Genomic DNA, 12,145 nt, shown 5'->3' with positions numbered 1-12,145 from the left:
GCAAGGATACCTAAAGATCCATGGATATGCCCATGGAACTTGAATGCAGGGTTCTGGCTTCCCTCTGGATTCTTCCTCTGACCCTTTTCACTGCAAGTAGATGGTGGAGGGAGAGATGGTGAGGAACTAGCATTAAATCCTCCTTTTTTTCAACTCAGAAAATCTAATCCTTAAGTTAAAAGCAGTGAATTAACTTTATAATGATAAAAATGTAAGATGTTCTTTTAATTGTAAGCCTTGGGGTGGAGCCTGTGGATAAAGATATTATTCAAAAACCTCCAAGAAATCTGAAGGACAGCATTCTGACCAAAAACCTGATTGTTAAAATACTGGTTTCATCAATAATTATCGTCTGTGGAACACTGTTCGTCTTCTGGAGAGAGGTATGACAAAAGTGCAAAACTTAGAGCACTAACAGCCTAATTTAGAAGAAATCCTTTTTATACCAGCAGTTGGAATTCGGAGTTAATATGAACTTAGTTGTGAGTTTTGGCCATGCTTACTTAATACTAGCAGAGTAGAGAGGAAGATTTTCAAAATAGTTGTTGAAATGCAAAATACTGTTTTGTTCCCCAATCTCTATTTTGACATAGACTTTTTCAGGTTCCAAATCTACTTTGGAAATTTTACCCATAGAAAGTAATTATGTAAATCTTCTAACCAGATTATTATGAAACAGCCGTTTGACTTTGTTTCCCAGTAGAGGAAAATGTTGTGGGAACATTTGATAGTGCATCATAGAATTCCTTCTATTCCACATGCTTGAATAAATGTTGGTCAGGAGGCTTCATTTAATCATAGCTTGGACTTACAAATTTTTATAAGTTACAGGTATGTAATATTTGCTCTATGATTTAATAAATCAGCTTGGGGCAAACAAGTTACTTTTGCTTTAATTTCTTAACTAGTAAAAGTTATTGTAGACTTATTGTAATAATTTTGTTTAATTTACTTTGTTTATTTGTGGAGGGTTTAAAGCTTGCTAAATCTATTTCATTTTATTTTGTTGGCAGTTAAGAGACAATGTAATAACACCACGAGATACAACCATGACTTTCACCTGTTTTGTATTTTTTGATATGTTCAATGCTTTGAGTTCTAGATCTCAGGTGAGTGATTCATATTGTCCATTTACACAGTATTAACACAATAATAAGAGTTTTCTTTGAGAGAAGATCTTGCTGTGTTTGTTTCAAATGTTTTTCTGCAGATTTACTTCACATCTGCTATTAAGTACAGAGTTTCATGTATTTAATAGGTAGGATTCCTAAATTACAGATGAGTTAATTACTTAATTTCTTTACATGGTGGTGTCCTGACAAAAGCAAGAAAGTAACAACTTAAGTAACATTAAGAGCTGAAGTGTGATGGTCCTTTGTATTGCTGTGTATACTTGGTTGGTTTTTTTCTCTTCCTGGAAATTCTGTAAGTTCAGCAGCCTTATCAGAATGTGAAATTTCGTGAAGGCTTTGGCTTTTATATTTTGTAATCCTAAACCCATAGTCCAAGGAAAATTTCTGAAACTGTTCTGTATTTTTTTATTGGTGTATATTTTTTCATTTTAAGGAAACAAGTCGGAAATTTTGTGATAGTACACATTATTACATCCGCTGTAATTTGCAGTCTTATCTGTTATGGACTAGTGTAGGGGTAACCTTTTCCTGATGAACTGTACTTGTGGAATAGTGAGCTCAATATGCAAGCTGTTGACTATGAAGACAAGACTTGTACTCTGTTTACCAGGGAGAAAATGCAATTAGCCTATTCAAGAACTTGTTCTGGATTATCTAAGAGGTCAACAGTAATATTTTACATTTTTCTAAAAGTCTGGGTGAAAAGAAATTGTAGTTTCTTGTCTAGATAATTAAGATTACATGTACATTGTAACATATGTTTTTTTACAGACAAAATCTGTGTTTGAGATTGGACTTTGCAGTAACAAAATGTTCTGCTATGCTGTCCTTGGATCTATAATGGGGCAGTTATTGGTCATTTACTTTCCTCCACTTCAGAAGGTTTTCCAAACAGAGAGCCTGAGTGTCTTGGGTAAGAACAGTTCCCTTTTCAAAGCTGTGCATGAAGGATTAATTTATAAATGTGGTGGGTGGTGGTTCTGTGAGAGCACCTTCTGGCTGTTCGCATACAGCAGGAATACAAAGCCTGCTGATACTTTTTGTTTTGTGGGTAGGGTTTTTAGGAGGTTTTGTTTGTGTCATTGATTTGGTTTTTAGTTTTTTGAAATGTTCTAGAGGTTTTCTTTGGAACCATGATTTAAATGCATATGGTACATAACTGATCAGTGTGTCTTTAAATTTCTGTAAAGGTGCTTATTTATTTGGGAGTTTTTAATATAAATTTTGTTGCAGGCAAAATTATTGACTTTGTAGGTTTCTGAGCACTATTAATTTAACCATTTCACAAGTTTTTTCTCTAAATATAAACACCTTATTTAGAAATCCTGATCCTTCAATATTGATTGCATTGATATAGGGTAAATAAACAGGAGGATTTAAAAAAGCTACAGATTCATAATCCTGTTGGCCTCATTAAGACTTAGATTTATTACTTTTGTGGTTTTCTGGAGTTAAGTGATTGTAATGAAATATGTGTATTTATTGTAGCATAATTTCTGATAATATTCTTTTTTCAGAATTAAGTTAATTATGTTGCTAAAAATAAGTTTATGCATGTTAATCTTCTGGGCCTGCAAAAAAATTGAATCTTGCTTAATTTGTCCTGAACTTTCCCAATGACTGGGAGAAAATTTGAAAGCCTTGTTCTTTTGAAAAATCTCCCCTTAGCCTTAAATAGCAATTTTAAAGATGGTTAATCATCTCTTCCAGATTTACTGTTTCTTCTGGGACTCACTTCCTCTGTGTGCATAGTGACTGAGCTAATAAAGAAGTTTGAAAGAAGCAAGGAAAAGATCCAGAAACGTGGAAGTTCTTCTTCATCAACTTCGTCTTTTCTTGATGTATGATGCATATTGCATTCTTGTGTTTGCAAACTTGGCGATTGCTGTCTGAAGATGTTGGAGAAAGCAAAACAGTATCTGGAGGATAAAGAAATCCTGAGGGCTTTTGACAAGTCCTTTGTTTCACTGGCTAACAACGAACTTCATGTTTCAAGACTGTTTAGAATTTAACTTCCAGCTGTGGAAGTAAAAAATGAAATTATGCAACTTTGGTAACATTTTTCCTCAAACATAAATTTACTTTTAAGATTGAATGGTATTGTGGGGGGGAGGGGGCGGGGGTTAATTTAAAGAAAGATCTAAGCCCAAGTCCCATTTTCTGCACTTAAAAGATATAACTGTGTAAAATCCTTCTCTTAGATATAAATATTTTAGTTTGTTTTTATTTAAAGCATTGTACTATTCTACTTTTATGGTGGTGGGACTTTGCTACTAATACAAGGATAAAAATATTTCAGAGGCATTCCACTGGGTTTAGAGTCTGTCACAAGAGTGCCATATTCTAGCTACTGTATTTATTTACTTTATCCTGTAATGTGTAAGCGGCTCAAGTACCTTGTGCTACAGGTTTTTTGTATCCCAAATTTGGTTTTTTTTTTGCACAGGATGTGACCGCTGTTGGATCACTGTTTTTCTTTTTCTGTGATTGAAAAGCCTATACTGCAATTTGAAGTAAATGTTTGCTTTTCTTATAAGTGTGTTGTCTCTTTGTTTTAAAAGAAGCTGGCATTTACACCAAATGAACGAGCTTGTTTTGATATGATTGCAGATACAGGCTCTGTTTCATGTCTTGTTCCATATTTACTTTAGCTTGTGACTGTTAGATCACTTGAGTGACTATAAGACAGTAGTTATGGAAATTACTTGTAGTGTACTGAATTAGAAAATTAATGCAATAATCCTCACTGGGCAAAAAACCCCCCATCCCTTTCTCAAAGAAGCTTCATTTTCCTTCCTTCCTTCCTTAAAAACAACACCGTTTTCCTGGTAGGGTAACTTTGAATTTAAACCCACAGAATTACTTTTGGAGCTAGAAAAGCATTATAATAGATTTGTTTTGACATTGTGAAAGTATTTTTAATATATTACAATGTCTGAATACTCTAATATTCACTAATTGGAAATAGTGTTTTTCGTCAATATAGTCTTGTCCTGTTGTCATCAGTGCCATCTCATCAGAGAAGAGAGTGTCATCAGTGTCACTTCATCATCCTTTCAGGAAATACAAGGAGCTATCACCTAAAGAATGTTGAAAAGAGGATGTCCAAAGATCTCTGTGGGGGTGTCACAGACATGGTATCTCTCTCCATTGTAAACTTGTGCATGTGCATCTCTCCTCACTGTAGCCTGAAAATGTGGCAGAGGCATTGGCTCTGGCCCTTGCTGTCACAGGGGTCATCCTGTCATTGGAGGAGGAATTGTCATGAGCAGACACTGGGATATTTCTCCTCTTGCCATCGTAACTTGTCCCACATGCCATGCTTGAAAGTGCAATATGAATTTCTCTGTCAATGTTGCTGGAATTGTTTTCTTCTTTTTGCCTGTGGGATTCCCAGACTTTGACAGGAATGAGTGGGCAGGCAGGGCATGAGTGCACTTTAAGTCTGCTTTATACATGCAATTCATCCATGGCTCTTCCTGACCCTCAGTATGCCCATACCTGGACTACCAATATGCTGGAAATGTGGTTGTGTAAAGACAAAGATCCTGCAGCACCTGGCCCTCATCTCCTCCTGGGGCTGTTACCACTGAGCTGGGAGGGCCTTAACAATGTGACCTCTTACAGAAATGCTCTCATGTCTTCAAGGAAAGTTTCTTACAGCACATCTGCCTTTCAGAAGTTGGACAAATTTGAGTTGTTGAACCATGACTGTCTTTGGCAAGTGGGGCTCTAGCTGTTCAATATTATAGCGTGTTCAGTATTTCAATACAATTTCAGAGCACTTCATTAATAAAATCCTCAGTGTTCATTAATAAAGACAGATAGTAAAAGCTAACAGTGCATGCTGATGAAGAATCTTGAACAAACTTTGATTTTGGGAAGGGACAGCAACTTTGTACCTTTCACACAAGTCTTAACTTGTGGTTGGTATTCTTCCAATGGTGTTTGACTGCTTTGTGCTCTGCTCTTGGTCTTGGAGTCCCAGATGTCTAGGTAAGTACAGGTAAGTACAGATGACTGCTAGATTCTTGTCTTAGCTTGGAAATGTAATTGCCAAGTCTTTGAACAAATGTTATCAAGTGGCCCTTTCCCAGCACAAGTCCCACTTTCTGAATGTCATTCTAGACAAAATTTTAGTCTCTTAAGGACAATTTTGCCATATTGCAGGATGGGCTTAGTTCTATGTAGTTGCCAGAAGTTTTGGTGCTGTGTTTTCCAATGGAAGGCAAAATACAAACAAGTAATAAATCTAGTTCAATGTCATTATATATAAAAAATGCCTGGACTGAATTCCATTGCCATTATTTTGGCTCCTCTCATGATTAATTACCCCTTTACAGCAGGCTTCAGAGATTTTTTTCCAGAGCAGTTGAATCAATAGTGGAAACTTTTCATAAAAATCAAGAGGCATTTCTTATGGGGTGGAAATAAGCAACAAACACGGAATTTACTTGCTTCTACTGAAGCATGGAATAAAGAATTTTGGTTTTAATAAGTAAAAGCCCTTTTTATAAAATTTTCCTACAAAGAAGACAGAAGACCTATAATGAGTCAAAAAGGAAAACTGTAACCCTTTAAATTCTGCATGGTAACTCTAGAATCAATAATTATTTTTCTCAGTCTACAGGACTGGGTTTTGCAATGAGTGTGTATCATTTCATTAGCAATAAAGAACGGCTGAATTCTGTACTGAGAATATTTCCACTACAGCAGTTCTTGAGTCAGCTTTCACAAAGGTATTCTCACAATGCTATGTGGTCATAGCAGTGTTTTTATCCCAAAGTAAAATGTTTGACCTTATTCCAGTCTTCTGAATTATCTAATTGAAAATATGACTTCTTATCAAGCCTCAAGAACTTTTATGATCTCCAGCAATTTTCTGCTGTGGGATTCAGAGTAAATGAAGATCTCTTCTCACCAGCACTAACAAAGTGGAATCAAACACACCTGTATTTTTATATTTAAGAACTTATTTTGCATGTGATTATTTCTGATGATTAAAAACTCCAGCAAATTACAAACTTGGTAAAATAAAGCTTATGGGATCCTAATGGAGAAGAGCATGATCTGGACAATTAAAAATTTCAGTTTTATTTAGTAAAATCAGTAACTTTAACCCCTTTCAACTTTTATTTAAAGTCATCTAATGGAAATGTGATGTGTAGGCTGCTGTACATGGAAACCTATAGAGAAATGGGTTGTGAGGTTCTGGCTTGTGGTGTGTTTGGGTGTCCGTGCCATCTGCTGGCAGTTCAGTAAGCAGCAGCTTTTGTACTGGAAAAAAGTTACATCTTGCTAGGACAGGCTGTATCTCAAAACTAGATTTCTCTTTAATGTCACATTTTGTAGATTGATTCTTTTCTCAATGACTATATTTGGGCAGTATCAACACTTAGGGTATAGGAGATCTTTCCTTTAAATCCTAAGATATGGTGAGTTACTTCCATGGGAACAGAGGTAATAGGGAGTATAAACAGCACTGAAAACCTGAGCACACAATACAGGAATCAAGCTTGAATTCTGGAAAGTTATGGGCAAAACTTTGATTATTAAGGGTGGAAGTAATGATTTTCCTAAATGCATGAAAAGATATGTGGGTTCTTGAGAAGAAAAAACCCAAATGTAACTATATTTTACACAGGGAAAACCAAGAGTTTCATAAGGAAAACATTTATATAAATTGACTGATTATGCTGGAAAGTTTGCTAATGCAAAGCACTGAGAAACAGATGATGTATGATTAAAAAAAAAAAAAGTTTTTCAGTATTACCGTATTGATAGCAAGGGTTTGTCAAGTAATTAATGTACATAGGGGAAATCAAAACAGGTCTGGTTTTAATGTAGCCATTGTAGAAAGAGTAAGAGTGACAACAGCTTAATAGCAGAGGATTGTACACAGTTACTGTGACAACTACTGAGAATTAGCAAACTTGTAGAAACTTGCTCCCATGTGACAGCTTTGTGTGTGCATGCAACTTTCTTTAAATCCATCACAGGGGGAAGGGGGAGAATGAAAATCTGAAGTTTCTCCCTGAACATTGACAGAACCTGTAATACTGCAAGCACAACTTACTCAGTTGTCACTGATCAAAGCTACGTCTCCCTGTGAGTAAAATACTCCACCAGTAATGACTGATTTTACAATATTTTTAAACCTGTCAATTTCTATTTTCATCTTAACTGTTAGACTGTGACCACTGTGTTCCTCAAACACAAACTTTAAAGTTGGATTTTTTGTAAATGAAGTGTTCAGGGAGATGAGGCAGAGCCAACTATAAATCAGGAAAATAATTCCTCTAAAACTGTCCTGAAATGCTGAAAAACTTTGCTCTCATTTTCAATTAGTGATACCCTTAAAAAAACCCAAACCATCACAACTTTTAGACAGCATTTCTTTTATACAAATGTAAGTTACAAAAAGGTAAATAAAAAAGATCTCCTGAAGCAAGTTTTTTGGTAAAGACTGAATCAGGAACTTGTCTGAAAACAGTTGAGCAAATTCCAATACAGTCACATAATTTAATGTTACTTCTCTCATCAGCATGGCATGAGAAGTTATTCCAAGAATAATGTTTTCAGTCATCCACTTCCAGTGATGCAAACCTATTAACATTGCAGAAATGCTGAGTTTCTGGCCTAGCACATCTGGTTGGTTTTTTCTTGTTAGATGCTTTCCTCTTTTTGCAGGACCCTGATCTGGTCTTCATCTTTGTCTGAAAGAAGTCTGGAGATACCACTGACTCCACTGTATTTAACAAAACCAGATAAAGCTGAGCCATTTTTGGAGACGAGATAAACAGATTTTCTACTGAAGGTGCTGATTTGAGCTCTTGATACAGTCTGTGCACAAGGGTCCCAGTGTAAAGCCTGCTCAAAAGAAAGAGAGAATCTGCATTTAGAAATGCACCTCAACAGGACAGGTACAGAAACTTGTTGCTTGATGACAATATACACTATCCAACAGTGAACTCCTATGCTAAGAGTATTTTTCTTTATAATTCGTTTAAAGAAGGGAGTTCTACTGCAAGTACTGGACAAAGGAGTTTGACAGAGAAAATGAAATGTTAACACATTCCATCAGGGGCTTGTGTGGAAGGCAAATCTCTGGAACAACCTTACCTACTTAGGTCTGGCTCAGAGAGAGGAGTACCAAGTAGCTGGTTGAGATACAATCCCATTTGAAGACAGCACTGCCACTGGCAAAAACTGTGTGCAGCATCTAAATCGAAGTCGTTATTTTCCAGTTTCTTTTCCTTCCATTTTAGAAATTCCTTATATGCAATGTTGTCATCTTCAGCAGGTAGAACTGTGGGATCTAGGTTATAAATAAAAAAATAACTTGGAAATAAATGTTCTGCTGTGAGCAGTACAAAAGGAGGGTGAAAGGAGGGTGTAGCCAGGTGGGGTGGTGTCTTCTCCCAGGTAATAATCGATAGGCAAGGAGAAATGGCCTTAAGTTGCACCAGGGGAAGTTTAGCTTGGACATTAGGAGAAATTTCCTGACAGAAAGAGTGATTAGACACTGGAATGGGCTGCCCAAGGAGCTGGTGGGGCCACCGTCCCTGGAGGTGTGTAAGGAAAGACTGGATGTGGCACTCAGTGGCATGGTCTGGTTGACAGGGTTGTTTTTCTTCAGTCATGTGTTGGACTCAATGATTTCAGAGATATTTTCCAACCTAATTGATTCTGTGTGACCAAATCCAAACAAGCTTTCCATCTCACTACAGCCTGCTTGGAAACCTTGTCAGTCTGGTTTCCATAAACCAGAACCTAAAGCAACTGTGTAACCCTGGCATGCACCGTCTTTGCCATCAAATGAAGTACTCCTGGAGGAAATGCCCATAACCCTAACAGGTGTAAATGTTACTGAAGCAATTCATGTGATTATTTAATAGTTTCAAATACGCAATGCACAGGCAGAAAAAGTGTGCCTTTTCTGTGAGGGCAGCTCAGCATATTTAAGTGCAAATGATTTTAGAAAAACTCAAAAGCAAAAAAAAAGTATTGGAATGCTTCAACAGTAGTTTTTTGATGCCTGGGTATGTTAAGCTTATGTTTTTGTAATTTTTATATATTAATTAATATTTTGTTCCTAAAGAAAGTATTTATAAATGCAAATTAATGTTTTACAATGTGGTAGAGTAGTTTTACCTATATAAAATGTTAAATTGATGGTTAGCATTTTTTCTTTGTGCCTCTCAATGCAAAGAGTGTGACACCTCAGTGTAAATCGAGTGTAAATATAGTGTAAATCGAGACTAATTCCTCTAAATTTGGGCAACTCCCTGTAAGTGCAGAAAAATGAATTATGGTCTGGAATTTTGTAGTAACTGAACACCTAAAACTGTATTCTTTGGAGACACACCTGGATCATCGGTTATCCTCTGCAGTTCTCCAGAAACTATCATCAGAAGCAGAGCCTTTAACTGGTTCAGCTTCACTCGTGGTTCTGAACAACGTATCCAGTGACATGTTACAGCAATAGGCAGTTGTAAATGACTTGGGACAGGTTCTAGGACACTCATTTTCACTCCCAGAGTCTCCAGCAAAAGCATCTGACGGCATGACATGGGCACCTGAAAAAAGATTTACAAATTGGAGGTAAGAGACTTGATCTTTTCTGAGCAATTTCTAAAAGGTTAATATGTTCCTGGGTAAATTAGTTACTGCTTTAGGTTTTTGATAAAAAATTATTTAAGTTCCATAGATATTCTGAACTGGAAATATTTTTTTAAATACTACTTAAAACTTTAAAAATTACACAGTTAAACGTCAGGTAGAAAGATAAAAGTAACTAATAAGTAATTAATTCCTAGCACATGTTCCCTTTTTGCTGAGCCATTTAACTTCCAGAAAGTGGTGTTATAAGCTTTGTCCATAACTTCATGCATGTAGAATTGCAGCTGTTCAACTGTAATCTGAGTGCTTTGTAAACCTTGATTAGGATTGTTTTGCCTACTCTTAGGCAGACATTCCCAGAGCAGAAGAGAAACTGAAGTCAGTTTTGTCTGGAGTACTTTAAATGCTAAACAACATTACTTCTTCTAATCTTTTGTTCGATTGGTAATTCCCATATATTCACTAAGGAAAACTGTTATAGTAGCAAAGCTCAAATTCATTAAACAAACAGCACACACACCAAGGTTGAAGTAAGGTGTCATTAATGTCTCTTAACATGAAACTTGATTTTCCAAAGTGTTATGTATTGTTTAAAAGGCGTGTGCCAATAACCTATGTAAAGTAACCTGTACTTTGGACCCATAGCTATCTGTAGCATTGAAGGAGTGTAGCAGTGATAGATGTGGTTCCTTTACAAAGACGCCACCAGGAAGTGATAAAAACATTGAGCACTGCCCACACACAGAGATGTGTTAATACTCAGTCTGAACGCCAGAATGGATAGAGCATGTGCCTTGAAAATGCAGAATTAAAACATACGGTTTGTAGTTCTACATGTTGCAGAATGTTTTGCTACTCAACATCGAGAATGGGAGATTACATCCCATTATGGCAAGAGTTACACTCTTAATCACTAGAATTTACACAGAAGTGCTACAATGGTGACTGGAAGTTACCTAGTACAAGTTTCCTGCCATTTTCAGGTGTTTTTCAGGTGCTGTTCTGCTCTGTCTGGCAAGCACCAGAAGTTCCTGTTAGCAGGAGCATACTTGGGGCAGGTAAAACTGCTGGGCAGCTGCAGCATTCACACGTGAAATAATGACTTCTAGTAAAAAGGCACGGGTCAGATTTTGTTTCAAAACACTGCTCTGAAACATTCCACAGCTTGATCAAATACAAATTAGGTTTTGTAGTGTTAAAATCGATCTTTCTTAAACTACAATGCAACTGAATTCCTACCCATAAAAAGCAAGTATTGGCAGCAAAAAGCATAGGATGAAATAAGGGCTTCCAATGGAAAATTCAGGGAGTGTTGCATATACACACACTACAACTTCTCTTATAATTTGTCTTGGTACACTTGGAGGGGGCAGGAAGGAAAGGAGATGAAGACAACCTGATGTAGCTTCTTAAATATCAGAGATACTTCTGTGTTAAGTAGTTACTTACTGAGGTGCCTTAGTTCAGACATCACATTTAGTAAGTGGCCAGATGGCAAACGTGAGTCCCAACTATTTCTGTGTCACTCGTGAAACACTGTTAAGTGTGATCTGTTGTGACAACCATTTACCTCCATTAACTTGTCCAAAGGAAAACGATCATCAGAAAAGTCTGGGGGTAGGCTTGCTGCTTGAACAAATGTTTTTTTAAGTGTCTTTTGGCATCTGTCAAATTCACATACAGTAGGCAGCTCGTTGGTCTGCTTACTCGGAGAAGCATCTTCCGTACTGTGAGATACTCTCAGAAGCAGTCCATAGATAACTTGTCGGATGGGCAGAGCTGTGCTGTGAGCACTGGGTCTCTGCATGTTCTCCACCTGAACGCGGAGGAAGGTACTCCTAAGCATCAGGGCATTGATGACGAACGGGGCCAGCTTACCTTTTGCCAAAGCATCGAGTACCCACCGCGGTACGTCTGCTTTCGTGGCAGCCTCGCACTCATAGCTCCCATTCTGAAAGAAGTCCTCCAGATTCACCTCAGACGGAGCATAATCCTCCATTGAAGCGCACAGAAGTTCCCGTATTTCTTCCCTCTGGTGCTTCTTGAGGTATTTCAGCACGTTGTCGAGGGCCTCGGCGGGCTCCGCGAACTGCGCCAGCCAGTTCAGCAGTCCCTGCAGGCGGAGGTGCTTCCCGCCGCTCCGCGCCACGCAGCCCCTCGGCAGGCGCACCTTGCTGAAGAACGCCTCCAGCGCTGCCAGGCCCGTGTAGTCGTTCCCGTTCATGACGGCGAAGAGCGGGAGCAGCGCCTTGCGGAGGCGCCCGAAGTGCCCGCAGAACCTCTCTGCCGAGAAGCACCGCGCGGGCACGTAGCGGCAGCCCCGCGGCCCGGCGGCAAGCACGCTCTGCCACTGGAAGTGGGACAGCGGGCAGTACCCGCCCGCCAGGTCG

At 38.0% G+C, this 12,145-nt stretch overlaps 2 protein-coding genes across 11 annotated transcripts in view; one reads left to right on the top strand and one right to left on the bottom strand.

Annotated features, from left to right (window-relative positions):
• ATP2C1 (ATPase secretory pathway Ca2+ transporting 1) overlaps nt 1–3,669 on the top strand; it is a 61,292-nt gene extending 57,623 nt beyond the window's left edge. For all 10 annotated transcript variants that reach the window (XM_063407931.1, XM_063407940.1, XM_063407921.1 and 7 more), the window contains 4 exons: nt 236–383; nt 1,014–1,109; nt 1,905–2,046; nt 2,844–3,669. In XM_063407931.1, coding sequence (XP_063264001.1) covers nt 236–383; nt 1,014–1,109; nt 1,905–2,046; nt 2,844–2,980 — 523 coding nt within the window. In that variant the 3' untranslated portion in view covers nt 2,981–3,669. The remainder of the gene's footprint in view (nt 1–235; nt 384–1,013; nt 1,110–1,904; nt 2,047–2,843) is intronic.
• Nucleotides 3,670–7,514: 3,845 nt separating this feature from the next.
• Nucleotides 7,515–11,341, bottom strand: ASTE1 (asteroid homolog 1). Its single transcript, XM_063408053.1, has 4 exons — nt 11,205–11,341; nt 9,502–9,712; nt 8,256–8,451; nt 7,515–8,003 (listed from the first exon to the last, which is right to left on the bottom strand). The coding sequence occupies exons 2-4, from the start codon at nt 9,704–9,706 to the stop codon at nt 7,712–7,714; spliced, it is 693 nt and encodes a 230-aa protein (XP_063264123.1). The 5' UTR covers nt 9,707–9,712; nt 11,205–11,341; the 3' UTR covers nt 7,515–7,711.
• Between the last annotated feature and the right edge of the window lie 804 nt (nt 11,342–12,145).

Source organism: Prinia subflava, chromosome 1 (assembly GCF_021018805.1).
Source record: "Prinia subflava isolate CZ2003 ecotype Zambia chromosome 1, Cam_Psub_1.2, whole genome shotgun sequence".
NCBI classification, from domain to species: domain Eukaryota; kingdom Metazoa; phylum Chordata; class Aves; order Passeriformes; family Cisticolidae; genus Prinia; species Prinia subflava.
This window is presented reverse-complemented; position numbering and strand designations above follow the sequence as displayed.

Excerpts from the sequence above, each read along its gene's own strand:
- ASTE1 (XM_063408053.1), bottom strand. The coding sequence starts at position 9,706 with ATGTCATGCCGTCAGATGCTTTTGCTGGAGACTCTGGGAGTGAAAATG. Across the intron at positions 8,452-9,501 it reads GAGGATAACCGATGATCCAG|ATCCCACAGTTCTACCTGCT; the intron begins GTGTGTCTCCAA and ends TTTATAACCTAG. Across the intron at positions 8,004-8,255 it reads TCTGAGCCAGACCTAAGTAG|GCTTTACACTGGGACCCTTG; the intron begins GTAAGGTTGTTC and ends TCTTTTGAGCAG.